At 39.7% G+C, this 27,792-nt stretch overlaps 1 protein-coding gene across 2 annotated transcripts; it reads left to right on the forward strand.

Annotated features, from left to right (window-relative positions):
* Window positions 1–767: 767 nt before the first annotated feature.
* On the forward strand, window positions 768–27,792 carry usp13 (ubiquitin specific peptidase 13). Of its 2 annotated transcripts, none has more exons than XM_034881891.1 (21): window positions 768–1,155; window positions 3,283–3,408; window positions 5,493–5,553; window positions 7,796–7,917; window positions 8,637–8,779; window positions 9,028–9,212; window positions 9,502–9,599; window positions 9,693–9,883; window positions 10,252–10,323; window positions 11,462–11,555; window positions 13,364–13,489; window positions 15,691–15,844; window positions 16,301–16,475; window positions 16,630–16,718; window positions 17,822–17,944; window positions 21,042–21,065; window positions 21,419–21,562; window positions 23,264–23,433; window positions 25,037–25,223; window positions 26,594–26,678; window positions 27,037–27,792. In XM_034881891.1, exons 1-21 carry the CDS (start codon window positions 1,045–1,047, stop codon window positions 27,131–27,133), a joined length of 2,577 nt encoding a protein of 858 aa, XP_034737782.1. In that variant the 5' UTR covers window positions 768–1,044; the 3' UTR covers window positions 27,134–27,792. The 2 variants fall into 2 exon arrangements, with proteins under 2 accessions (XP_034737782.1, XP_034737781.1); XM_034881890.1 differs by having other exon boundaries at window positions 1,045–1,155; window positions 11,462–11,567.

Consider the following 27,792-nt stretch of genomic DNA (forward strand, 5'->3'; position numbering starts at 1 on the left):
GTTTGTGCAAGTAACATTTCCACCTCGGTCACGCTGCAAAGGATAACCAGGTACAGATAATGGTTGTGATGGATGTGTTCCATTGCGCTCAAAGTACAGAAACAATTTGAGTTTTAAATTCATGCATAACAATCGGGTACAGTCTCATTTAATGTGGTCTGTTTTCTTTTTAATCTTTTTTTTATTTTTTTATTTGTCTTGTCTGTCTATCTGATTGGAGTACACATTGAGGTATAGACTTTTGATAGTGTGCTATATTTTCCCTTATAAGAAACGGATCACACTTGTTCATCTCATCCACAAGGAGGTAGCCAGGCAACACATTAGTTTGTTAACAAGGATGCACTGCGTTGGATACAATTTTGGCAAATGTTTCTTAACCAGAGCGTCCACCTGATGGCAGAGCTGTGCAGACAAGATGTTTGTCTGATGGACATAGGGTTTTCAATTCTAAAATGCACGAAATAACTCCTTTTAAATGTGACTTCCACCATTTATTTATTATAAAAACTAGATGTTACAGAGAAATTAAATTAACTTTTAAAAAATGGATTACAATTTTAACAAAAGCTACTGTAGATCAACACGTTTATGAAGTCTTTTATGTGGTGGCCTTGTAGGATAGGCTTATAGATACTGCAAGTAGCAGCTATCAAAGTGCACCTCATAATCATGCTTTTGCACAATTGGAGTGAGTGTGGGTGGCTTTGTGAATCATCCTCAGAGGTGGGAGGGGCCCTTCTGGTAAAACATCCCTAAGCAGAAGGCGTCACCTCAGTCAACAGTAGCGATGTCATTTCTGCGCAGGTCAAAGCTTTTTTGCAAAAAAACAGAAAACAGCCAAAAGAACAACATTAGCCTTCATGCTCTTTCCGCGTGTGTTGCAACCAGCCTCCACCCCTTTTATTTTTATGTTTTTCAGCGTCACATCCCCCTGGCCGGAGGAATGTAGAGACATAGTGTTTTAAAAATAGCATCCTCCTCTCTGACAGCGCTGCTCCGCAGGCTCCGCAGCACTGTTGTGCGAGAAGCAGGAATGCGAAGATGGCTGCAGACCTCGGAGAGCTGCTGGTCCCATACATGCCCACCATCAGAGTGCCCAAAACAGGAGACAGGGTTTTCAAGAGCGAGTGCGCCTTTTCCTTCGACTCTCCAGTAAGTGTCCACACTGGCTACATACCCAGACATGAGCGCGTTGTTTCGGGGGACATGACAGTCTCGTTTGGCTTTACTTAAAAGCACACGTGATTCTTCTTTAATGTGTGAATGTGTCACCATGGCCACCTTTCTCCGTGAACTTGAGAGAAAATAAAATAAATAATTCAACGTTGTTTACATCTCAGGGCAGAGAGAGAGAGAGATGGAGGGCTTTCCCTTTGTGCAGGGAAAGGTAGACGGTGCAATTCAGGCCACACTGCTGCTTCAACCAATAAACACACTTGCTAACACACCTGCCTCGAGCTTTGAAATAATTTCAAAATTTAGCCTAGCTGCGGTGTGTGAGAGGGAGTTCACAGTCACCTTTTAAATTCCCTGAGTGGTGCTTTGCTGGAAGTTTGTAATATTATATTACAATATGTTTTTTAATCACATACTCACTTTATAGTGATATTTTGTAATCCTAACAGTGTTGTTTAGCCTTTGCTAGTAATAATTAATTTGTGGTGTGATGTACAGTTACAATTCACGTCTGTGTTCAGTTTACAATGACTAATCAAAAAATCATGCTAACCCCTGCTAGCATTGTGATTCTGGTAGACACTAATGAGTCTGTCCGGGCCTTTTATAGTATTTTTTTATGTTACTGTGTCACTAGAGAGTTCATAGAAAATCTCAAGAGCTATATTTTGTCGCATATTTTCATTTAATTAGTCAATTTTGTTTTCAGCAGTTTTAAATGTCAGAATTTACAGTTCTGATGCTGAGTTCAACATTTTCTGTACTTGTAAAAACTTGTGACAGATAGGAAGTCTGTGTTTTTGGCTCTTAACACATACTGCATACATTAAAAAAAAATTACTTTCTTGGCTTAAACCGTATTTAAAGGTGACTCAGCTGTCTGGAGCTCATCATGTTGGCCTGAGGACTGGTTTATTTTTATCCTTGGACTGTTGAAGCTCATATGACACTTTGGGCCACTTAAAGGTTTATCAGAGGGGTTTGTTAGGCCTGCACTGATTGCAGATTTAAGTTAGTTTTGAAGCAATATCTTGATGTATTTAGTCTTTCTAACAGTCTGCGTGTGAAAGTGCAGGTGGTTAATTTAATTTATTTTTAATTAAATACTGTGTATTAATAACCCAGCGGGGAAATTACAATTTACGCTCTGTTTGTTAGTAATCACTACACACAGGCCCTAAAAGATGTCAGAGTGAGTGAGCAGCCAGTGCTGGACCGGTGCCCTGAGCGGTTGGGGCGGTACGGTGCCTTGCTCAAGGGCACCTGGCAGTGCCCAGGAGGTGAATCCATCCAGGTTGTTTCTGTCAGAAGAAATTAGATCCCCTGAAGGAGATCCTACTGTATTTATCCTGCATTTTAAAACACCTTAAATGTGAGCCACTGGTCACATGCATCATAACTTTTGTATCTTGTCAATGACATTGTGTGTGACAGGATGCACATAGTATTTAGTTGAATCAACAGTGGCAACATTTATCACATTGCTTGTATAAAACAAATGATCAAAGATAAATCCCATTTTTGAGACATTCTTTGACTAAAAGAGTGTGTAAGGTGAATGTGACTGTGGATTTTATAGTAAAAAAAAAAAACAGGTTTTTCACCAGCAGCCTTTTTCTCGGTTATATTAAGATTTTTTTTTTTTTACTGTACAAGAGGGCTCAAACACATTTTGAGCTATTTGACAAAATGCAAGAAAGGCTTTTTGAAAAAGTGCTTGCAGTATCATCGACACATCTCTCTTGCTTGCATTTACAATGTACATGTTTTTGTGCCAGGGAATGTGGCCAAAGTACATTGTATCATAAGGAAATTTTTAGCTTTGATGTTTTTGTCACGGCAGCTTCTACTGAAATGATTATTTTCATATTATTGTCACTGTAAAATACCTTGTCAAATTAGAAAAAGGCATTACAAGATAGAAGAGTTGTGTGATACACTGGAAGTAGTATATATCTTCCTCTGCGTTACTCTGAAATTAGGCAATTTTAGAATAGAAGTCAACAATTTGATGGTATTTTTAAATCTGTTTAATGTGTTATTGTGTTGATTGTTCCTCACCCCGTGCTGCTGTTCATTGTTACTGTTTGTTTTGGTCTGCAGGAGTCAGAGGGAGGCCTGTATGTGTGTATGAACACATTCCTGGGCTTTGGACGGGAACATGTGGAGAGACATTATCGCAAAACAGGACAGAGCGTTTACATGCACCTCAAACGACATGTCAAAGAGGTACGTTTTACACCTGCCCTGTATCTTTTGGTGCGTACTGATTTTTAACATTAACGGTGGTAGTAGTAGTAGTAGTAGTAAGAATGAGAATTTTGCAATCAATAAAACAATACACGAAAAGCAGCAAGAGGGACATTATCTATATGAGTAGGCCTATGTAAAAAAAAAAAAAATGTATTTCATACAACTTGATAATACACAATGTATTAATCTACTTTGAGAGTTTCATAACGTGGAAAAGTGGAACGCTGGAATTGAAACACTGAATTGAGACACTTTATCCCACATTTACAATCAGTATATAAACATTTATCACCTGGTTTATTACACAGTACTAATGTTTCTTAATGTATTTGTACACAAATATAACTCTCCTTGTGTGCACCCACAAGAAGGGGGCTGGTGTATAAACAGATAATAAATACTACTTAAATACTGTTTTAAAAATATCAAACATGTCTTCATAAAAGTTATAATTATTGACAAATACTGTACATTAGTAATAAGCACTTCAAATGTCCTTAAAGCTGCAAAGAACTACATTATGGTGTGTTATAAAGTATTTACTACATGTTTGTATACTTTTTATCATAAATAAATAGGGGAACTTGATGTAAAATGTTAGCCATTCTTTATTTAAAGAAGCACTTGTGCATTTTACTATTATGCCACTTGTGGAATGTGTATATTCAGGTAGTAGATTGTGTTCTTAATGCCACCAGGATTACAAGTCAAATTCACACTGTGGTGACTGACTCTGCAGAATTATGCAGTACTGAAAGTAGCTTTTGATAGAAAAGTACACTGAGTGACCCAGATAGCTGATATATTGATGCAGATACTTTGAACACCAGTGATTAAATTATGTTGTGTGCTCTGTATATTATTGGAGCTGGAAGACTTGGTCGTTGATATTTAATTGAAGAAAGATGAAAATAAGAAACTTTGTTTTTAGCCTTTTCATTGGACCTGGCTCACCTTCAGGCTAAGGGCTGCCTGAGTGTTTTTGGATGACACTTCATAGGTTTTCATCTTTCTATACTCCCGATATCACGACTGTAACCTTTCCAACTTTCCATTTAACACTTCATTTTCCCGTTCCCTCTTTTTCTTTTAATATCCTCTGTTTCCCAGAAAGAACCTGGTGGGACCAATTATGTAAAAAAAAAAAAAAAAAAAAAAAAGTGGTACTCTTCCAGTTAATAACATTTTTGCTTTTTCTTTGTGTAAAGAAAAGAAATCTCAGACAAACCCCTTTTTTTTCTTCTTTTTTCTTTTTTTAAAGTTGATGTTGAGCAACACAAGGCCTTAGCTGCTGCCATGTTTTCTCACTGGCTCTAATTGCCCTCAGATAAGCTTTGCTTTGTAAAGAGCTGCTATTTCCATGCCTGGATCTGGTCTGAAACAGCTGCTCACATTCTGCAGGCTCCTGTGTCTGCTGTCCCCCCCCCCATGAGTCCACTTGGTCTTGAGTGTGTCAGCATTCTCTGTCTTTCTGTCTGTCTGCCACTGTGTCCTCCTCCCTGCTGAGTAAATTGGAAGCAGTGACCTGAAGGGGATAAATAGGAAACCAGTCTGTGGTATCGGGTTGATTTGCTGCCAGACAATCATTTAGCAGATTCATGTATCAAGAAGAAAAAATTGTTGGTAGACTGAAAAAGTATATCAGTCTGTTAATGATAAATTATTTTAGTGTTCCATCACTTTGGACAGAGAGAAAAAAGGAAAATGATCACATGCTCTTCAGGCAAAGGAAGGCCCAAACATGACGTGTGACATAACATTAATGGTATCTGTCCAAATCTAGAAATTGTTTTAGAAAAACCGTGCAACTGAATCAGATTTATCTTTTTTTAATTTAGTTTTTCCCTCGCCTTGTAACCCGACCTGGCAGCTGGAACATCCAGCATCTATTTCTAACAAAATGACCACCATCTGGACCTTCTGTCACAGCAGAGCGTAAAAACTTTTAACTTACTTTGCGTAAAAACGCAAAAGAGGATCATCAAAGGTGTTAAAAGATGCCTTTAATGGGACGAGGGTTCTCTGATCCAATTTAATCTCTTTCCTCCTGCTTTCCACAGAAAGCCACAGGAGCTGCAGGAGGCGCCATCCCCAGACGAAGAAATGGAAAAGTGTTTCTAGGTAAGTCAGAGGCAGTGGTGGAAGACGTACTCCGATCCTTTACTTCAGTAAAAGCATCAATTCTACTTTGTAAAAATACTCCATTACAAGTGAAAATCCTGCATTCAAAATGTTGCTTAAAGTTACAATCTTCAAGCTCTTCGTTTCATTCTCTGAAATGGCAACTATTGCTGTAAGCGGTAATTGCAGCTGTGTTTTGGGGTCTTAATTCTCAGAGATCCAAACAGTGAGATCAGATAAATGTAGTGAAGTAAAAATTGCAATATTTCCTCAAAGATGTAATTAAGTAGAAGAAACTTTCAAGTACCTCACATTTTTAATGTATGTAATTTGTAATGGATATAATATCATAAGTTTATTAAATATAGCACCTTTTACAGACAAAGTCACAAAGTGCTTTACATGATAAAGATTTGTTAAAATACAGTTGGATCCAAACAGGAAATAAGTAAGCAAAGATAAATAAAATTCCAGTTGAGGTAAAAGACTAAAAAAACATACTCCAGGCATAAAACCATACAGTTTCCACCACTGGTCAGAGGCTGGACTAAACCTGATGTGTTTTGTTAAGTATTTGGTCTGTGTGGTCAGAAACAGCTCTCCCCTCTAAGAGAACCCCTCCATTACAAGTTGGTGATATGTTGGTTACACTGTGGTGACCCCACCCCCTCTCCCTCCTCCCCCCAGCTGCCCTTTACCCAAAAAGTCAAATATTTCCCATGATCACACTCTGCCTCATCTCCTTCGTTCCCCACCATTCTCCTTCTTCATCACCTCCTGTGCTCTAAATATAGACCATATATTTGTATATGGGGTTGGTAACTGTTCTAAATCAAAGCCTGCTCTACTCCCCTCTTCCTCCTCGGTGTGGGGAGGTGGTGTTGGTTGTTGGCCTCTCAGCTGCCACCACCTGTCAACCTCCTTGACACACTTCCACAGCAGCTATGACGCTGCTCGGCAAAGACCAGGTGTCTCTCCTCTCCCCCCGACCCCCTCCATCACTGCTGGCCTGGTGGGGGAGGAATTTCTTCCACTCACCCTTAATGTAATTGATGTTTCTGTTTCATAATCGTCATAGATTTAGTTAGCTGTTGCCTTTTGATGATTGCTGTTCATGTTTAGGTCAACCTTGTAGTAACTTCTGACTCAGTCTCTCTGATGGACATTTTGTCAGACTCTCTTTAAGAGACGGTTGATTCTGTCACCCATTTTGGGTCTTTGATGTGACAGCGGGCATGTGCGTATCTGCCGTCATCTCCATACCAGTCCAGTGTTCTCATTTGGCTGGTAACGTCAGATGTGAAGTCAGTTGGCATAATAATAATGTCAGGGATAACCTATGATCATGTTCTTCATGAGTCATTACATGACTTTAGGCTGGAGTGGAGAACGGACCACTCTGTATGGAGAGTGATTAAAGAGAAGAGGCTCTCTAGATTTTGGTTTAAAAAGTTAAAAATGAAATGATTATTTAAGTTATCAATTCGCTGATTGACATAAAATGTCTTCATATAGCCCAGGATGATGTCTTTTAAATACCTTATTTTGTACGACAAACAGCCCCTCCAAAACACGTAACAGAAAAAGCAGAAAACTAGCTTGCAAAAATAACTAATCAATTATCAAAATAAGTGCAGGTTAATTTCCTATTGATCGATTAATTGACTACTCATTTAACTTCCATCGTAACTAAATGTTTTGGGGTTTTGGACTGTTAGTCGGAAAGCTTGAGGAAAGCGTGATGGTCATATTTTTAACATGGTATAGAAGATTAGTCAAGTAAATACCAAGCAGATTAATCAATAAGGAAAATACTAATGGTAGTGTAGCCCAAATTTTAAGTAGTCTCATTATAAAATAAATTATAAAATGAGTCTGCCATAGCTGCACAGACAAATGTCAGAGATTTAAGCCATCCTCAGTACACCTAAGCAACTCTGTAATTTGCTGTTGATAAGAGTGTGTCATAAATGGCTAAATATAGCTCGACATGAATTGTTGTTGAGCAAAAGAGTCATCCTCATCAGCTGTTATTGCTGTAAAGGTGCCCGTGTTGGTTTTATTTAATTAATGATTCATCTGTTTTTACTCATCTGCATACTGCATCATCAGACTATTATGTTGTTGACTAAAGTAACAAATGAAGGACATAAAAAAAGAACAGACCTCACACTTGAGGCCAGAAAAGAAGTGAACATAAGATAACTATAAAGTATGTCAATGTTTACTTCCTCCCCTGTAGATTTAGAGCTAAACCGTGATTTTAATGGAGAGGACTATGAATATGAAGACGAGGTCAAGCTTGTCATTTTTCCAGACCACTTCGAGATCGCCTTACCAAATATTGAGGAGTTGCCTGCTCTGGTCAGTGAGTCGGTGCTGCACGGGCTCTGGTGTGTTTCCATGCATGTCGAAGGGGAGGGTGCACTCAGTGGTTCCCCGTTCACTGAACAGACAGGTTGAAGAGCCACAAAGCCTGAATTTGTTAAGGTTTAAGTAAGAGTTCCATGGTCACACATTATAAACTTTGCATTCAAGAATATAATATATTCTGTGGAAGCTTGAGTTTCCCCTGTGCTTCACCTAACCTCTATCAGCAGTTTAAAAGTTTTTATTTGGATGGTTTTTGGTGGAAGATTTTTAAATTCATTGGCCAAGAAAAGAGTCTGGGGAACCACTGGACACACATACAATATATATTTTGGCTTTGTGTTTCAGTTCTTGCATGGATTCCAGAGAAGACATTTTATTCCTGTTATCGGTTTTTGTTTTATTTTTTAGAGAACTATGAGCTTCTACAGTGCAGTGAATGAGGCTTGGTGTTGGCATGTCATGGGATTTACATTTTCAAATTAGTTTATGCATGTATCATTTAATGAACAAATGTTGATGTTAAACATAGTTGTTTTACAACCCTTACCCTCTTTGTTTTGCATGGTTTGTTTCTGCACTACAGTAGCAAAAGAGTGCTGCTCTGTCCTACTATGCTGAATCAACTGCTTTATGTGATACAGCTTACGTTACATGAATCAATACCACTTCCAGAACGTCATTCTGTCTCTGCTGTTTCCTGTGACACTCAGGTGACCATTGCCTGTGATGCAGTGCTCAATGCACCATCAGCTTACAAGAAGCAGGAGCTTGAATCCTGGGATGAGGAGATCCAGGTGTCCAGACATGCCAGGAGCCTCAGACAGCTGGATAATGGGGTCAGGATCCCACCCAGGTAAGAAAATCATCAAGCTACACCGATACTCCACTGTATCATTTATACATTTTTGTGGGTAGATGATTGCATTTGTGTAGCCTTTCATGACTGCATTACTTTGTCTCTTGCTGTTTGCCCTGTTTACCCAATCTGTTAACAGTCAAAGTGAAAATCTGATCACTTCTTCACCTGCTTGTGAGCAAATTGTGGTCATTCAGATTTAAAAAAAACAACAGTAACAAGAGTCTTTGTTTTTTTACTATCAGTGGCTGGAAGTGTCAAAAGTGTGAGATGAGAGAAAACCTGTGGCTGAACCTGTCAGATGGAGCAGTGCTCTGTGGGAAGTGGTTCTTTGATGGAAGCGGAGGCAACGGCCATGCTCTGGACCATTACAAAGAGACCAAATACCCCCTGGCTGTCAAACTGGACACCATCACCCCTGACGGAGCAGGTGTGAGACGCATGACATCATTAGCCGGACTGCAGAATCCAAGTTATTACATGGTGTTTGTCAGTTAGTCAGTGTCCTTTTTTAAATGTTTGAGTTTTACTAACGCAAAGAAACTTTCGTCAAAGTGTCACACCAGAAAACACACAAACAGTAACTCTCCTTATGTCCTACTGTATTTAAATAGTATGATTTGAAAATGATAAAAACAGATTTACCAGTTTACGATGTACACCTGTACAATCTAAGGGTCAGGCCTGTCATAGTCATGTAATCAATGCTTTGGTTTCAGATGTCTACTCATTTGAGGAGGAGGAAGCTGTGTTGGATCCCCACGTATCCGAACACTTGTCACACTTTGGAATAGACATGCTACAGATGCAGAAAAGAGTAAGTTAAGATGTGAACAAACAAACAAACCAAACGAAACCAAAACGTAAGGCTTCCCCAGTGAAGGTTTCACACAGAGCTCTCTCCCTGCAGACAGAGAATGGTCACCACACAGACAATAACCCCCGGCCACGGGTCAGTGAATGGGAGGTGATCCAGGAGTCGGGCATGAAGCTGAAAGCGGTGTTTGGCTCTGGTTACACAGGCATCAAAAACCTGGGAAACAGCTGCTACCTCGGCACAGTGCTACAGGTCCTCTTCAGCATCCCAGACTTTCAGAGGATGTGAGTACACTGTGATGAGACTTCACATATAATATGCTGTTGTCTATTTTATTTTGCATGTAATGTAGACTTATTATTTTTTATTTCTGTTTACATTAGTCATATATATCAGAGCACAAGAAGGCCATGTTTAGGGAGTCTAAGCCATTTAGAGTATAAACAGAATTTTGTTTTCATAGGAATACAACTTGATTTCATTAATTGCTTTTTATTTCTTATGTCTTTGTAGCAATGAGAGGAGAAAATATACTGTAAATGCAGAGAAGGACTTAATTTAATGAATTACCAAAGCTGATAAAGTAAAATCTTGCAAATATTAGCATGATTGGCAGTTGATGTGCTCCATCTCCATGTATTGTGATCTTTAGGTATGTTGGTAATCTTCAGAGAATATTTGACTATTCGCCCCTTGACCCCACCCAGGACTTCGCCACACAAATGTAAGTGACTACTAAGTGGCAGTGTTACAGTACACAAAACAAGTGAAAGTGTTTGCCAACTGCTGCTGTCTCTGTGGTTAAAAAAGGCTCAGGTTTTGTTGTCAGCAACTAACTTCCAATGATTTGACAAAATGCTTGGAATAACTAAATAATGCTTCTGCTGTTTTATAAGAGGGACAAGGATTGTCTGTAAATCTTCATTAAATTAAAAAAATAGCAGCTATTTTGTGGGGTGAAAGCCTTTTTTGTTCTGCTAAATACTTGTCATGTTAGCCTGTGTGTTGCAAGAGGTCAGTAGGGGGCTGTGGTCATAATGAAATGTAAATGGCGTTTTAGCCAGGCAGCCAATAGATATGTGAAGCAACAAACGTTTCATATTCTGAGGCACATTGCCAGATAAACATGTTTATTCCCGTCTCTGTTCCTATTTGATAGCCTGTCAGCAGGAATCAAGTCATTAGGAAAGAAAATCTGTCTCCTAGTGCGTCGGGCCCGTATTTATGAAATATGACCCCTCTCTTAAAAGCACTAATTACATTTTTAATTAAATCTTTATGGAGAGGTATGCTTATTCTAATTGAATTAATATGTTACCCCGTATTCTGTACTAATTGTGCATAATAAAGAAGAAAGTACAGAAAGAGATTCAGAAAATTCTTTCCAAATTCATATGAAAAGGGATACAGCAAGACTTACACTTAACCAACTGCATTGATGTAAAACTAATGGTCAGTCTTCATTTTAACTTGACTTGCTTTTATACTTCTTGTCATGTGTAAACAACATAAGACTTGAGTGAAAGTTGTTCTGAAATGGGTTAAGTGACTGTCGCCTACAGGTAATGTGTTGTATGGTGCATTACAAATAATGGATCTAAAAAGACTGTCTGTAGTCTGAAGAAGGAACAAACATTTATGTTATAAAATCAACTTTTTACTAATAAATTACAGATTAGTTACCACATCTGCAAATCAGAAGGATTTTGGAAAAGACAAAGTGTTGCCTGAAGGTTTTGAAATGTTATTCTCTGATGAGTGAATACACGTGTTCCCTCAGTGTGTCATCCAAGAAGTCAGCCCAAGAATTCAACTAAACACTGTATGTTTGAATCTTTATGCCTTTTGTTTTTGTTCGACAGGGCTAAACTGGGACATGGACTGCTCTCAGGCCAGTACTCCAAACCACCCATGAAATCTGAGCTCATTGAACAGGTGATGAAAGAAGAATACAAGGTATTAAACTGGGTATGTCCAGCTCCCAAACTGGGTACATAACAGACAGAAGCATGTTAATATTGAGTGATAGCACTCAATATTAGCACTCTTTTTGAATGTTTAAACTGTTATTGTTGTCAAGACAGAGTTTCAGCTTGTCAGTTTGATGTTTTACCAATGGAAACATGAAACAACTTTTTACAATGCATTATATGTCTTAAACATGAGCATTTTTTTTTAATTGTGACAGCTGCGGTCCCAAATTTGCAACTCAAATTGTTTAAGAACACACGTCCAAGCATACCCCTCATACTGTGTTTTGCTTTTAATTTCCCACATTGCTGCTTAATTTAGTCACACATATTAGCTGTGGGATATAATTCTCTTGTGCTTCCTGCAATCTCTGAACAGTTTCATTGATTTATTTGGCTGTATACTTTCTGTGTTTTGCTTTGCTAATTTAAATGCACATGATATAAAATCATTGCCTTTTGAACTACAAAGTACACAGCTGCTGGGAAACTACGAGAGGAAAGCCATTAAAGCGTAATGAGGCCCAGCACTTTGTAAGACCCAGGCTTTTTATAAGCTTTACCAGCCACAGTAATTGATAGGGCAGAACTTTGATCCTTCACTTCCTTTGCATGTGATGGGGGGTGGAAGGTTTAAATATGACAGCTGAGAAGGGGCCTGAGTTGGCAAGCTGTGGTCAGTCTGTACTTATTACCCATTGCAATTACGTATTCTTATTAAAATGGTATGGGTAACTGTCCACCAGAAAACTAATAAGTTTAACGGTTATCTCCCAAAAAATTAAATTGTATTCTTTAATGTTGGCATACTATGTTACTACAAAACTTGTTGTTGAGAGCATTGAGTGTTGCCTTACAGGCCACGAGAGTGGAGGAGGACTAGTTCCTTGCTTTGCTTGGTGGCATTTGAAGACTTGGAATACTTCCAACTTTGAACATTGACTTCTTTACACCAGCAGACAGATAAGCCAGACACAAGTTTAATATAGTTTAATCTATTCTATTTTCTGTTTAGCAGGCCCTTAAGGGTAAAGCTCTTTTAATTGGGAGGCTGTGATGCCAATTGTTAATTGTTGATGCTAAACATTTTCTGCATACTAAACCGTGATTTACAGCCAATAGCACTCTCTGTGTTGTTGGTGCATGCTAAAAAATTGGTGCTATGGTATCTCTTTACTGATGATATAGTCTCACATTGCCAGACCTACCTCCCACAGTGCTGCGGTTTATTGGTATTCCTTTAAACCAATCACAATAGTCTTGGGCGGCACTAAGACCCGGACACAATGACAGTGCCTCTGTAAAATAATCCTGAGAAGGAACTTGTTTTGGTGGAACATGTATATGTTCAAAAGTTGTTTAAGACGTGTAACAGAAAATATCAGATTGGACAGATAGTCTAGCTAGCTGTCTGGATTTACCCTGCAGAGAGCTGAGGATCAGCACCATAGTCCTCATAAATCAACCAGAGTAAAGAATGCCAACACAAAGAAGGCAGAAGGTATGGGACATCTGACCCAAAAACAGGGACATCCAGCAGAATATCCTGAGAAATCACGGAAGTGGAACGTCATGGATATAGACTACTGAAAAATGAATGCACATATGGGACCCAGTTCTTTTTTTTGGATTCACTGGTTATTCTCTGGTACAGAGCCTGGTACTGGCTGGCCACGCAATGCTGCTTTCAGTGTGCTGTAATATTCACCACCGGTCTGTTTTATGCTTCCCTCTGAGACAGGTGAGTGGTTATGCAAAGTTAGTGTGTGTGATGCCCAAATCTTGTCATTCCAGCACCAGCAGAAGGGCGTCTCTCCCCGAATGTTAAAAGCCTTGGTCAGCAGGGGGCACCCAGAGTTCTCCTCCAACAGACAACAAGATGCCCACGAGTTCCTCCTGCACATTATAAATGTGGTGGAGGTGAGTGAAGCTAAACTTCTGTCAACGTCAAAATATAAAAAATGTACAATAGATTACTATGTATCTGACATCACAAGACTAACTTTTATACCTAAATAACATGAGTTATTAGATGCTGTTTAGTTAAAAAACAATAACTTTCAAATTGAATATGTACTGTATGTATATGTGCTGTGAAGTGCTGTATCTATATTGTTTGTGTTTACAGAATTATTTGCAAAATATGATTAGTATTTTTCAAGCTGTTGAAAGATTTATTTATTCTTAGTTTTTTTGTAGTTGATAAATTGATGTCAGAAATTGTTAATAGTCCTCAGAGGATGTCTCCTTATGATTTTGGTGACCTTCTGACCTTTTATGCTTTTCCACCAACCCAAAACTTCCCGTGACAAGACATCTTAAAATTATTCTTACTGTATCGTTTGTCCAAAATATCTTAACGCAAGGTCCATTTGCTAGCTTTTTTGTGGAGCTTTTAACACCATCTTTTGGTCTTTATCAGCTGATGGAGTTTGCTCAGTTGTTACCCTGTTTTTATTTTAATCTACACACTTATTGGGGTTCATTCTTAAAATGTGACTATAACTTTGTAGGGATCGTTTACTGTGACTGTTATTATGGATAGCAGCATAATTAAAGTTATGTAAATATGGCAAGCTATGGAATTTGGAATTACATTTTTTGTTTGTCAATAATTCCTGTTTACTACAAAGTGTCCCATCACTGACTGCCCCATTAAACCTCAATTTTCCCCACTGTGAAATCATAACATGTTTACAAAATGGCTGGGTTACATTACATCTGACCCCTGACACACATGGCCAGACAGTTGATTGAGAGGGGAGGGTCTGTTTTTGACTAAACACAGCACACTGTCTCTTTGGTTGGTACGTATACATAGGGTGCTTTGACGTGTCTTTCTCAGCCTGGATATATATAGCTCAGTGCTATCCGGTACACAGAGAGGACAGATAAAGCTTCCTATTTTTCCTCAGCCATGATGATACATGCTCTGACTTGGACCCCGACACTTCAGCCACCTAATGTTGTGAAGATCAGGAGCAAACCACCCATTTTCCCCATCATCTGAACAAAGCTTCTATTTCTTGGTTAAAACTGGTGTTGTTCAAAAAAGACTGTTACTCTCCCCCCCTGCTTTAATCTAGTTACTTGCCTATACAGCTGTCTTTAAACTTGACACAGATTTAGTTATCCAGACATAAATAACATGACTACAGCCACCACCATCAGCAACATTTTCCTCTGTCTATGTCAGCTTGCATTCTTGGCCTGAGTAAAATTATAACTTGAGTACTGTAGCCTCTTAGAATAGAAGGGCTGGGTTGCAGAAAGGTTGCAATGCAACCTGATGTGTTAAGTCGTGATGCCATGCTTTATCACAGTCTTCAAATAAACGCAGTGTAAACTCCAATGACCCCTGCTGTTCATAAGCAGTGAGGACACACAGCTGCTCAGTGATCTTAACTAATGTGCCTGTGATTCTAAAAGGATGCAACACATAAGGTTAGTTGAGACGGTTCTTCTATTAAAGAGTTGCATCTACATTATAAATGACTGTATTAAGAGATGTGGGTCAAACAGCAGTTGTGTTAAAGTCATGCCAGGAGACTGTAATAGACCACAGCAAAGAAAAGAGTTTTCACAGAAGCTGTCCATATGCATGGTACATGAGAAGCTTCTGCACAGCTGTAAAGCAGACACACAGTATTTAAAATAACAATCCTCGTGTTTTTGTCTTTTTGCTAAAATACAAACAGCGTTTTCTCTAAAAAGTATTTGTCGACTAAAGGAAACTAAAACCCTCCAGGCTAAGGAAGTTTAAAGATTATCGGTGCATTAGCGCAACATACCGAGCAATGTGAGGGAACAGATGGGACAGCATGACTGCCATTGGGATTTGATTTGGCTAATATAAGTCAAGTCAATAATTAAATGATGAAAAAAATCTTGAGTGAGAAATGAAATGTGCAAAGAAAGCATGTAGCAAGCAAATGTATTGACCACAGTCTGGGAAGAACCTTTATTTTATCAGCATTGGACCGCATCACTGGTCTTTATTCAATACTGTAAAAAAAGTCTACATGTCTGTCAAACTGAAACAGGCCTAATCTCATTGCCAGATTTTGTGGTTGATATTAAAACTCCCCCTCTCATCCTCGCTATACGTTGTTGTCCTACAGAGGAACAGTGCAGGCTCTGAGAACCCAAGTGATGTCTTCCGCTTCCTGGTGGAGGAGCGAGTTCAGTGCTGCCAGACACGTCGGGTTCGTTACACTCAGCGGGTGGACTACTGCATCCAGCTGCCAGCTCCCATTGAGGCGGCCACCAATCGAGGTAAAGGAGCCAACACACGCACACACACGCACATGCACACACACACACATTTTTTCACTACAGCAGGAAGCCACAGCTGCCTCTGGGGGTACAGCTGGCATGACACTGGCCTCTAGTGGCACCAGCCGCTGAGAGAATCAGCAGGTCCTTGTGTCAAAATGGGAGCTGTGTAGCCAAAAGTGAGGGAGGACACGTTTGTCTCTAAAGGTGACTGCACATGATCTTGTGTAGTTACTATAAACAAATGTGACCCTGGTAAAGACAATAAGGCTGTCAGTCTTGTCATCAGGCCATCTTGAACAACATAAATGATGTAGTAATTTTAAAATGCAAATTGTATCGCCCTTGATTTTACTTAAATTTGACTTTTTAAAATAATAAATGTGATGGAGTTTTGCTGGTGTTAACTCTTATTTGCACAGCTCAAAATGTATGTTTTTGTTGTCATTCTTCCAGAAGAGCTGCTGGCATACGAGGCCAAGAAGAGGGACGCTGAGGAGAACATGCAGGCTCTTCCTGAGCCAGTTAGAGCACGGATCCCCTTCACTGCCTGCCTGCAGGCCTTCACAGAGCCGGAGAACGTCCCTGACTTCTGGAGCTCAGCGCTGCAGGCAAAGTCAGCCGGAATCAAGTGAGCAAAGGGCCACCTGTTCTTGGGCATGGAATGATTACTTTACACCTCACTTTTTTTTTTTACTACCTCACGTATATAAATTAAAACCAATTGTATTGATAAAATGTGAAATTGTGTGTTCTCTTTTCAAAATTGTTATTTTTCTCTGCAGAACTTCCCGTTTTGCCTCATTCCCAGAGTATCTGGTTTTGCAGATAAAAAAATTCACATTTGGAGTTGACTGGGTGCCGAAGAAACTAGGTAACTATCTGTCACCTTTCATCCTGGGATTTAAACCTATTGTAGTCTATACCATAGACTGTTAAAGTTCTCATATAATGCTTTTTCCCTTTCCTTTATTGTGTTGTATATCTTTTTATTATATACCAAAGGGACTTTCCATCTCCCAGACAAACACTGTTCACAAACTCTATTGTAGTCCAGCCTCCAGAACTTGCATCACTTTGTAACACATGTTATAATGCTTGCCTAGCTGCTAGATTGGCACTCTCTCATGAACTGCAACTGACAAGCTAGCAGAACTTATTGTGCATGTGCAACTCCCAACAAAGATGGGACAGAAGTGAGATGCCTCACTCTGTAACTAAAACAAAGCACTTAACACACAGGGTGAAAAGAGGAGCTGCAGCAATGTGTAGTACAACAAATATGTGGTGTTCTCTGAAAATTAAACCACATAAACATATTCTGGTACAACCTCTAAATACAGTTATGAATGTGAAAATTAGTATAATATGAGGACTTTAAGATCACCAATGTTGTGACTCAATTCTAAGGATTTGTAGTGCTTTTAAATGTCCAGCAGATGGCACCATCCAACAGCAATTCGCAAGCACCGTACAGGTGAAACTCTTTTATACAGTCTATGGTGAAACTGTACATTTTTGTAAACTCAGGAATGGCTTCATCTGCAATTTTGAAATTATAGACATAAACTACCCCCATCCATCACTCTTTCCATAGCTGTAAAAGGTTGATGGAGTTCATATTTATGTATATTTTACGTGACCTACAGTCACAGTTGTGTTTTATGGGGGAGTGCCACTTACGCAAAGAGCCAGCAGAAACTCCTTACTTTTAATGTGATCAAGGTTGTTTCACATTTTTTTCACTCCTCCATGGAACTGAGAGGTGTTCAAATATAAGTTAATGGCACCACCTAAACTTGATGAAAAAAGTCAACATTTAAAAGAAAAAAACAAACTGAATGTATGTCTTAAACTGCTTTGGACTGAAATTCTTTTGGAACCTCAACTTACAGGAACTTAACAGCAAAGGCTCTAAACACCATTCACGTCAATGCATTGCTCAGTAAATGTTATATCTGTCTATTCCCTTTACAGACTTGGCCATAGATGTTCCAGACTTTCTGGATCTGAGCCGGCTGCGGGCCACTGGGCTGCAGGCGAGTGAAGAGGAGCTGCCTGACCTTATGCCTCCCATCGTGCTACCTGAAGATACCAGAGGTACTGTGTGTGTGTGTGTGTGTGTGTGTGTGTGTGTGTGTGTGTGTGTGTGTGTGTGTGTGTGTGTGTGTGTGTGTGTGTGTGTGTGTGTGTGTGTGTGTGTGTGTGTGTGTGTGTGTGTGTGTGTGTGTGTGTGTGTGTGTGTGTGTGTGTGTGTGTGTGTGTGTGTGTGTGTGTGTGTGTGTGTGTGTGTGTGTGTGTGTGTGTTGCTGTATGCATTGGGACACAATTGGGACAAGGCAAGGGATGGCATTGGGTTTACAACTAAGATAATGTAAATGTTATCTGACATTTTTTGCTATATTAATTTCTGCTGAATATATACGCAAATAACCAGTGTTGCTAGCAGTGCTTTAAATGTATTTGACCGTTTTCCCATCAGACAGTTCTCATTTATTCTAACTAAGAAGTTACTGAGAAGGATTCCCTGGTCGCAAGCTGACATTACTCACCTACAGTGTCCTACAAGGATATATTTGCATTTATGCAACTACTTGGGAAAATGTAAAACAGTGCTTTTAACTACTGTGGGGCAATTTTAGCCTTTTATGTTCAATTTCACAGTAATTTTATTCGTTTTAAAGAGCGTTGTTTTCTCCAAACGTATTGTGTCCACTCTGTATTAATACATGAGTGTACAAAATATTAAAAACACATACAGTATATATCAGATTGTTCCCAATAAAGTGTATAACAGCGTTTCTTTAAGAACTAACTCAGATTTTGTTGTTCCAAAGCTACTACCAAACATCCTTTTCAGGAAATGTCTCGTATTTTTGTGACAGAGACAAATGATCTGTGAAATTGTCTCTAATATGATGCTCTGCTCAAAGCCGCCCAAGTTTTCTCTTTAGGGCATATTAAATGGAATCCTATGGGAAAGGCATGCTCAATCAATTACTGAGAAGATGCTGTGTTCACAGTGTGGCTAAGCCTAATAAGTTATAATGATTTTTTAAGATCCCCTTAAAATGCACTTCCCGGGCTGTGGGAATAACCCACCAGAACAAGAAAGCCAGTGAGTGTGATTTAGAGCACAACCACTGTTGTCGTGAAACTTTGTTACATTAGACTGTTTACTTAGTGATGTTACAGACACAGTACTTTTTGTCTGCCTCTCTTCCTGGAAGGCCAGAACTCCAACATCCCTCTTTTTTGCTTGTCTTTGTTTGTCCCCTCTGTGATTGTAATTCTCATTCCTCCATGCCTTCTTCTTCCGTTGTTTGTTGAGCTACATCAAGTTATCAGTGTTCTCGTTAATATTTTAGCAGGCGTGAAGCACAAAGTGTTCTGGGCCGTCTCAAGCTCCGAACACAAAATGGGTGTCCGGGCTACAAAGACACTAACATCTGCAAGCAGCCTTTTGCTGTGCTTCACACATTGACAGAATCAGGAAGTTTTTTTTTTTTTTCATGAGAGCTTTATAGAATCGTTTAGCCGGCTGCTTTTTAGTACAGAAAACTCTTTTTGCACATTAAAGTGTCCTTTCTTTGAGCTGAAACTACCTTGCTTAGGTAGCAATGCATATCAACGTCTGACAGCAGCAAGCTATGCAGCTATCTTAGACGGCCACAGTGAAGTCAATGCATGAAATATGTGTAAATGTTTTTTGGATGTAGTAAGTTTGAGAGTAATTGGAATCTCCATTTTGTCTACTATTGATATCCTCTTACAAAGAGGTTCAAACATGTGTGTAAACCAGGCAATTGAATCTTTAAAAGGAAAAGAGGTCGGCGGAGTGGATGTGCTGTTTTCAGTACATTCTTTGATTTGTTAATGTCACGTTTATATGATGGGTTTTGTTGGTTGCAAATGTACCATTGGCCCATTAGTCCCCAGCTGGCATCCGCAGTGATTAATCATTGGTCAACCTTGTGTCTCCAGAAAGCTTCAGTGCTTCTCATTGATTACACAGAACCACCGCACAAATGTGTTTTCCTGCATGCTGCTTGAACCACATTATTTTTCATTGGTCTGCGTATCATCCATTCACTCAATTATTCCAGGCCATTAAGAAAATGGAAGAGAATAAAAAAAGTATCACGACACAAAACAAACAATTAAAATCTGCTCAAACGTTATAGATATTGATTTCTGGTTTTGGTTTCTTTGTTAATCTGATTGTCTCCTTCAGGCTTAAACCGGAAAACTCGGTACATTTTCTATTTAACATACTCACTGGATATTTAAAATGAACCATGGTCTGTTTTCCAGTTTTATATATATCTAGTGAAAATATCAAAGAGAGGGAGGGAGCACACGGGAATTGGGTTAGCACAACAATTAAACTAAAACCGCAACGGACTTTGTAAAACTCTCAGGTTTTGGTGACAGTGAGGAAAGAAAAATTGGGAAAGAGACGGTTTGTATTTTATTGTTTTGATACAAGCATGATTTCCTCATGTTGTGAATGTAGTGCTTCTAGTGCCAACCAATCTGCTCACTGCAGGTGGTGGCAGGCCTCCTCCAAAAATCTCCCCTGACATCTTAGCTTGAGCCCACCCTGTCTGTAAAGGGCCATCCCTAATATGATTGCAAAACAGCAGCCCTTGTGCCCACAAGTGACAATTAGGAGACAATGGTAAATGTTAAAACATGATGCGACAACAGCATACATATATTAAACAGTCAGCAAACTGATTCAGCAGTGCCCATGTTACAGAAATACGTCAAGTTTGTTAATATTATAGCCAAAAATGTTAGCTATTATAGGTTGCTGCTCATGCCAGATGAAAAAGGGCTGTAGCAGCAAACTCCTGAATGTCAGAATGGGTCATTAATGTTGCCCCAGCAGCTAAATATTTCCCCTGGGGCCCAACCAAAATTCTGAAAGATTCTCTCTAGGTTTTTTTTATATTTTTTATGTTACCTGTAAACTAGTTATCATTCATATACATGAAACTACACAAAACCACATACAAACATAGGAAGACTGTGTGTGTGTGTGTGTGTGTGTGTGTGTGTGTGTGTGTGTGTGTGTGTGTGTGTGTGTGTGTGTGTGTGTGTGTGTGTGTGTGTGTGTGTGTGTGTGTGTGTGTGTGTGTGTTTGTGTTTTGAGGGAGAGAGTGATCTGATTGTGTTTCTTCTCCTCTTTCAGATAACTCCATGGGCTCCATGGACTGTGAGTATTTAATTTCTCTTTTACAGACCTCAGTTACTCAGTACTATATATGTTGGGCCCCAAGCAATAGTGATGAATGCTACCTCTAACCATGCACGCTTGAGCAGGTGCTGCAGCTGCTCTCTACTTCCAAACAAACTTTAATTTTCCACGTGGCTCTGCTTGTTTTTAGCCAGACTCATTTCTCTCCCTGATAAATCATCCCTCAATAAAGATACGTCCCCAGGGCTGATTCTGCTCCGGTCTTTTTGTTTAATGAGGCCCAAAGAGAGAGCCCCTGCAGATATGTTTGGTTTGTTGAATCAGCAACTGCTATGTTTTTTGTTATTGATGTTGGTTTGTGGTGTCCTCAGCTCCAGAAATAGACGAGGCAGCAGTAATGCAGCTGGCGGAGATGGGCTTTCCGCTCGAGGCCTGTAGGAAGGCGGTCTACTACACAGGCAACATGGGCCCAGAGATGGCCTTCAACTGGATCATTGCACACATGGAGGAGCCTGGTAAGGGAACATCACTGCATTCAAATGGAACATCAATATGGAGAGATCAAGACACAAATGTTTTTACTTTTTACTGTTGGGATGAAAGTACAACAGAATGAAACGGCAAAAAGTGCACAATTTCTTCATAATTTAAAGATAAATTACAATGTGATGTGTTGACAGATAATAATACAGATGGTAACTTCAGCGTCTGTTTCAATGGACAGAGATTAGTGTGAGCGTGATTCAGACTGTATAAATGACCCAAAAATAAAAAAATAAACTGAGCAGCAGCTGCACCAAAAGAGACAAAGTTCTCCGACACTTTAAATAAGCTGGTGAGCATAAGATATGGGCAATGAACAAGGAAGAGAAATGGAGGTACTGCTTCACAATGCAACACAATGGTCGGCCAAGAATTGGATTAATTTGGAAAGCCAGTCAGCTCACGTGTGAAGCTTAAGTTGTGCTTTTTTTCTATGCCAATGCAAAGCCACCCAAATCATTTCTGCTGCAAGATGCAAGGCCACAGCAAGTTTATTTATATGGGACCTTTTAAGCACAAAGGTAATTCAAAGTAAGATACATCTCACCGTTTTTGTACCATCATGCAGACTTTGCATCCCTCTGTGTACTGCAGGTGTTTATCTTGTTTTTCTCTCTCTCTCTCGCGCTCTCTCTCTCTCTCGCTGTCGCTCTCTCTCTCGCTCTCTCGCTCTCTCTCTCTCTCTCTCGCTCTCTCTCTGTGTGTGTGTGTGTGATCATCAGAAACTTTGTCGGAGTTGACTTTGTTCTAGTAGAGGCTCTCAGCAGTAGAGACGCTCCCCTGAGGCATCGACTCATGTCACTTTCATTTCCCTGGTTGGCTGTAAAGAGCTTCTAGAGTGGAGAGGAGAGAAATTAGAGCAGCGCCCTTAGTTTTTAAATGGGCCTAATGCATCGGCAGTATAGGCTGCATTCAGGCTCAGTTACCTCAGTAAAGCGTTCCGTCCCTGTCTGCTGCACAAATGTAACTTCTTCCTTCCCCACATTTGTCTGCTTTCAATACTTTCTAAATAACATTACTTAAACTTTTATTTTAACAGCTAAACTTTTAACTTAATTATTTTAGCATGCATTTCTTTTTTACTGAGGTGAACGTTTGAGTGCTGCTTTACAAAGGTAAACTAATAGCATTCTCGAGCACTGTGCAGGCAAGGCGACTCAGTTATTCAACTTTTGTTGTAAGATTTTTTTTTCAGTGACTTTGGTAAAACTTTAAATGTAGCCTTATTGAACAGGGCCATAGTTCATAAAACTTCATGACTATTTAATACAGGCTGTGATGTTAACACAGAGTCAACGTTTAAGTAAAAAAATAAGCAATTTAGCAAAAATGTAACTTAACGTGCAAACATGAGATGTTCAGTTTTGTCTTTGGTTTCTCTGCCTGGTGCATATAAACAACTGTATATGGTAATCGAAAGGACACAAGACCAGGAGTCGTATTTAGAGAAGTAGAGTGGGAGATGAGTGCTACGTACTTTCATTTATGGCAAGGATGGGTCACTTCTCTTTCATTTGATTCTCTTAATGTAGAAAGCATTGCAGTTCACTTGGAAATGAGAAATCATTTATTCTTATATGTATTTCATGCAGAGGCAAATATGTTCATTTATTGGGTTAAAAATATGTCATTATTATTTCTCTCTCTCTCTCTCTCTCTCTCTCTCTTCTCAGACTTTGCAGAACCTCTCACTCTGCCCTCCATGATGGATCCGGGTCCTTCCACCAGCGACAGCCCCATGGGCGCCACCCTGTTGGGCAACTCGCCCCCCGAGGAGAGCATCGCCATCCTCACTTCAATGGGCTTTCCCCGCGCCCACAGCATCCAGGCACTTAAAGCCACGGTCAGTCTTCTGCCCACTCTGTTCATGTCTTGATATTAAATAACTTTTCTTATTAGCTGGCACTGAGTCTTATTTTCCAGGCATTTCTTATTTCTTCTAATAATTTGTTTCTGCCAGCTAATTTAAATGAGTCCTAATCCTCCACATTTAAGAGTAAATTGTTGTTCATCCACCTCAGTTTTAGTTTCTGCATTTGCTGCTGTATTGTGTAACAGTGGTTTGTGTTGAATGGCCAGAAAAGGAATGTTAGTTAGCTAGTGTTTGCAGTGATGGCTGCCATGACTTAGCCAACAAAGGAAACAGCACCACTTCCTGAGAGTCAGACCTCTATAGGCGGCGCTCATTCCTTTTTCTGTGACTCACTTCTGTGAGTTATATGGCAGAAAAAAACAAAGTCAAGAGAAAATCTCCGGACAAAAGACCCACCCACACAGTTTGATTAGTGCAGAAACACCACCATAGCAACGACCTGCCTGACACCACAGATAAAGGAAGAGTGGGCTGGCCAATAGAAACAGTACCAGAAAAAGTGTAAACAGTTCAATTAGGAGGTTGGTATGAAGTGAGGTGTCGTTTGAAAAGAGGGCAAAGAGAGGGCGAGATTATGAAAACCAAGCTCACATAAATGGGCTTGGCTGGCCCATTTGTTTGCTTTACAAACTTTAAAGCATCAATGCAAATTAAATTTGGGCTCTTACATGTCACATGTACATGGTGTTTACAAATAGTGTCAGCACAGTAGAGAAGTTCAGATTCGTTACTGTATGTGATTCAAAGGGAATGCATCTACAGCAAATGTATTATCTTCCCTGTTTTGAAATGGCCCCCATTTCAAATTTCAAACTGCTCTTTCAGCAAAAATAGCACAGCGGACTGTTATTAAGGCACGGAAATAGACGCCCGGCTTCCTTGTTTATTGTATATCATTCACAATACCACCAAACTCCCTGCTATCTATGATTGTGGAAGTGAAAAACATAAAAACATAATTCTCTTGAGGGGGATGGAGGTGTGATGCAGAGAGGGGTCTCATGGCCCGGTTTATTAGCAGTCCAAAATTAGGAGGAGGAAATGTTTTTCAACCTCAGTGACTTTACTGGGAGAGACAGAAAAAGCAGGCAGCTAAAAGCAAAACTTCTCCAGCAATTGCACCTTTATTTTATATTAAAACCAAATATCCTTTAGGAGGAATCGTGCACAGATGGATACCTGCCACCTCCCCAATAAATGTTTTTTTATTTTTGAGGAGCTACCCAAAGACACAACAGCAAGGGAACGAGTGCGAGATGACAAGATAGAAAAGGAAAATGTATTATCCTCAGCCCAGAAAGAAGAAAGTGTTGCTTCAGTCATATTAGGCATCAGTGTTTGCGCAGCACAGGATGTTCCAAGGAAATGGTGATATCCTCCTACAGCACATAATAGCGAATGTAATTTAATAATTATTTTTAATAACTGGCTAAAACTAATTTACCAACACTGATATATGCAAAAGTGAGAACTATCAAAATCTTCCTCACATCTTCTTGAAAACTGATATGTTTGGCATTTTGTGTTTTGGATTACATTGAATTTACGTAGTAAACTTGAAACATTCTTTCAGAACAACAACCTCGAACGAGCACTGGACTGGATCTTCACCCACCCAGAGGAGGAGAGTGACGCCCTTTCAGACATGGCCGACACGGAGCCCAACGGCAACGTTTTGTCTAACGCCAACTCACACAGCGACCCCACACTGTCCCCGGACAGAGACACGTCGGGCCCTCGGGTCAAAGACGGACCGGGACGTGAGTGACTCTGGTTGACTGATTGTAGCTCCCGTTTCTGTCTTGACTTTATTTGTTTTTGATCCTTTCATCAACCAATGAAAGGTTGACTTTTTGCCACATCTGTTGAATCAGTAGAAGTGCAATGAAAGTTGGAGTCAAATTTAGATTAAGTTTGGTAATTGGGGCAGATATCCGGCAGAAGCGTTTAGCATATTTAGTATATTCATTTGAAAGAAAAAGACCTCCATTAAAATTAAATTAAAATGGGGTCAGAGTCCAAAAAAAGTGTAAGAGGGCATTTTCTACCTCTTTATTTTGCCTGGACCTTATGTACTTTCAAAGGCCAGTTGACCTTAATTCCAATTAATGTCTGATGCTGATACACAGTGTACTGTGGTGCTGCTGCTCCCTGAGCTGCTCTGCCAGACCAACTTCAGGCATAAAAACATGATGCAGAAGCCTTTTAGCTCTTAAAGGTCCCATGGCATGAAATTGTCACTTTTTTAACATTAATATGCGTTCCCCTGGCCTGCCTATGGTCCCCCAGTGGCCAGAAATGGTGATAGGTGTAAACCGAGCCCTGGGTATCCCGCTCTGCCTTTGAGAAAGTGAAAGCTCAAATGAGCCGATCTGGAATATTGCTCCTTATGAGGTCAAAAGGGACAAGGTTACCTCCCCTTTCTCTGCTTTGCCCTCCCAGAGAATTTGGCCCACCAATATATGAGAGAGAGAGAGAGAGAGAGAGAGAGAGAGAGAGAGAGAGAGAGAGAGAGAGAGAGAGAGAGAGAGAGAGAGAGAGAGAGAGAGAGAGAGAGAGAGAGAGAGAGAGAGAGAGAGAGAGAGAGAGATTGACTGAAGTGACAGCTGATTCCAAAAGAAAAAAATTATATTGTTTGTTTTTAACTCGTAAAATCTATACAAGCAATACATCATAGTGATCTTGTATTGCTTCAACAAGCTGGTTATAAATGCCCTCAGTGTATTAGGTGTTATTCCCAAATATTGATTGAATTTTTCTTCCACCATGGAAATAACCTATTGGTGCTACCCTTCATCACTCCTCACAAAGATAATATGTTGTGTAACAAAGCATCCACATACATATACCAATTGTGCATATGTATGTTTTATCTTTTTGATTATTTGTTATGCTGTTCTTGATCTGTAACATGAAGGCATTGTCTTTCGCAACTGTCCTTTTCTCTTTACTGTGTAGAGGCCTTAGGCTTGTATGAATGCCCAGTGTTTACATGTCCTTCCACTGAAGATGTTAACTTGAGCAGATTGTTTAACAGGTGGTCTAAGTATAACACATTTAGTATTTGTGAAACACTGCTGTGTTATCTAATCACATATTCTGTATGTGACTTGATTTCCCCCTTTATCAGGTTATGAGCTCTTTGGTTTCATCAGTCACATGGGAACATCCACGATGTCTGGACATTATGTTTGTCACATCAAAAAGGAGGGAAGGTGAGTCGCACACAGTTTCTGAACTTTATATTCATTGAGTTCATTGTGGTACAACACCAACAGCATGTTGTTGATCACTATGAGTCACTGTCACAAAAACGTCTTCCATGTTTTCAATGGTCTAATCCTAATGTCATCTCAGGAAATCCATGTTGTAAAGAAATAAAATAATGATCATTTTTATTATTAAGCTTTTGCCGCCGGAAGTGTGAAAATCGCAGGGCCTGTCAATTTTTCTTAGACTGAATGGAAAAAAATAAATTGAACTATTTCCTCTGTCCTCATAGCAGTCCTTTTTTTGAATGAAGTGACACTTTGAAAGCATTTCACACTCCACACATGTTCTGTTTCCCTGTAGGTGGGTGATCTACAACGACCACAAAGTGTGTTTGTCAGAAAGGCCTCCAAAAGACTTGGGCTACATCTACTTTTACCATCGACTGTCTAGCAGTTAAACCGAAGTTCCCCCCCCCCCTCCCCACTCCCACAATGCAAACTTTTAAAGAACCGCAGTCTTTCACCCTGAAGACTGGCAGATAACTTTAATAACAGCCACAGTGAAAACAATGGAAATAACCTCTCAGACCGGCTGCTCGCCTTTTAATGTGACGTCGTTCAGGAGCAACCAGGAAACGTGGTCTGAAAAGGAAAGCAATGTGCATTTGTCTGCATTTGTGCTATGTTATGCTTTAAATGTATATTTTGTTGTTTATGTTTAAGAAAATACATTTTCTTGACAGTGTAGGTGCAGAGGGATGTGTGCAATTTCCACTACACAAAATGTCAATATCAAATATTATTGTTCCTCCTTTATGCCTTCAGCTACTGTGCCAGTATTTTCAAAGTGGTACATTTTATAAATGTATATTGAAATGGCTTCACTGCCAGCCCTGAAATGCTCTGAAACTGCAACAACAAACGAGAAATCACTGCTGCTCGTGGCTTTGTATTTTACTTTGAAATACAAAAGAATGTTTTTTTCATCCCCAGGAAATTGAAAGGACATTAATAATAAAAATGTTTTGGGTGGTCACCGAGAGAATTTACAACAATTTGTAAGTAGGGGAGCACCAAGAAAGCCGTGAACAGGCGTTACAGTACATTAGGTTGAATA

Source organism: Etheostoma cragini, chromosome 9 (genome assembly GCF_013103735.1).
Source record: "Etheostoma cragini isolate CJK2018 chromosome 9, CSU_Ecrag_1.0, whole genome shotgun sequence".
Taxonomy (NCBI): Eukaryota; Metazoa; Chordata; class Actinopteri; order Perciformes; family Percidae; genus Etheostoma; species Etheostoma cragini.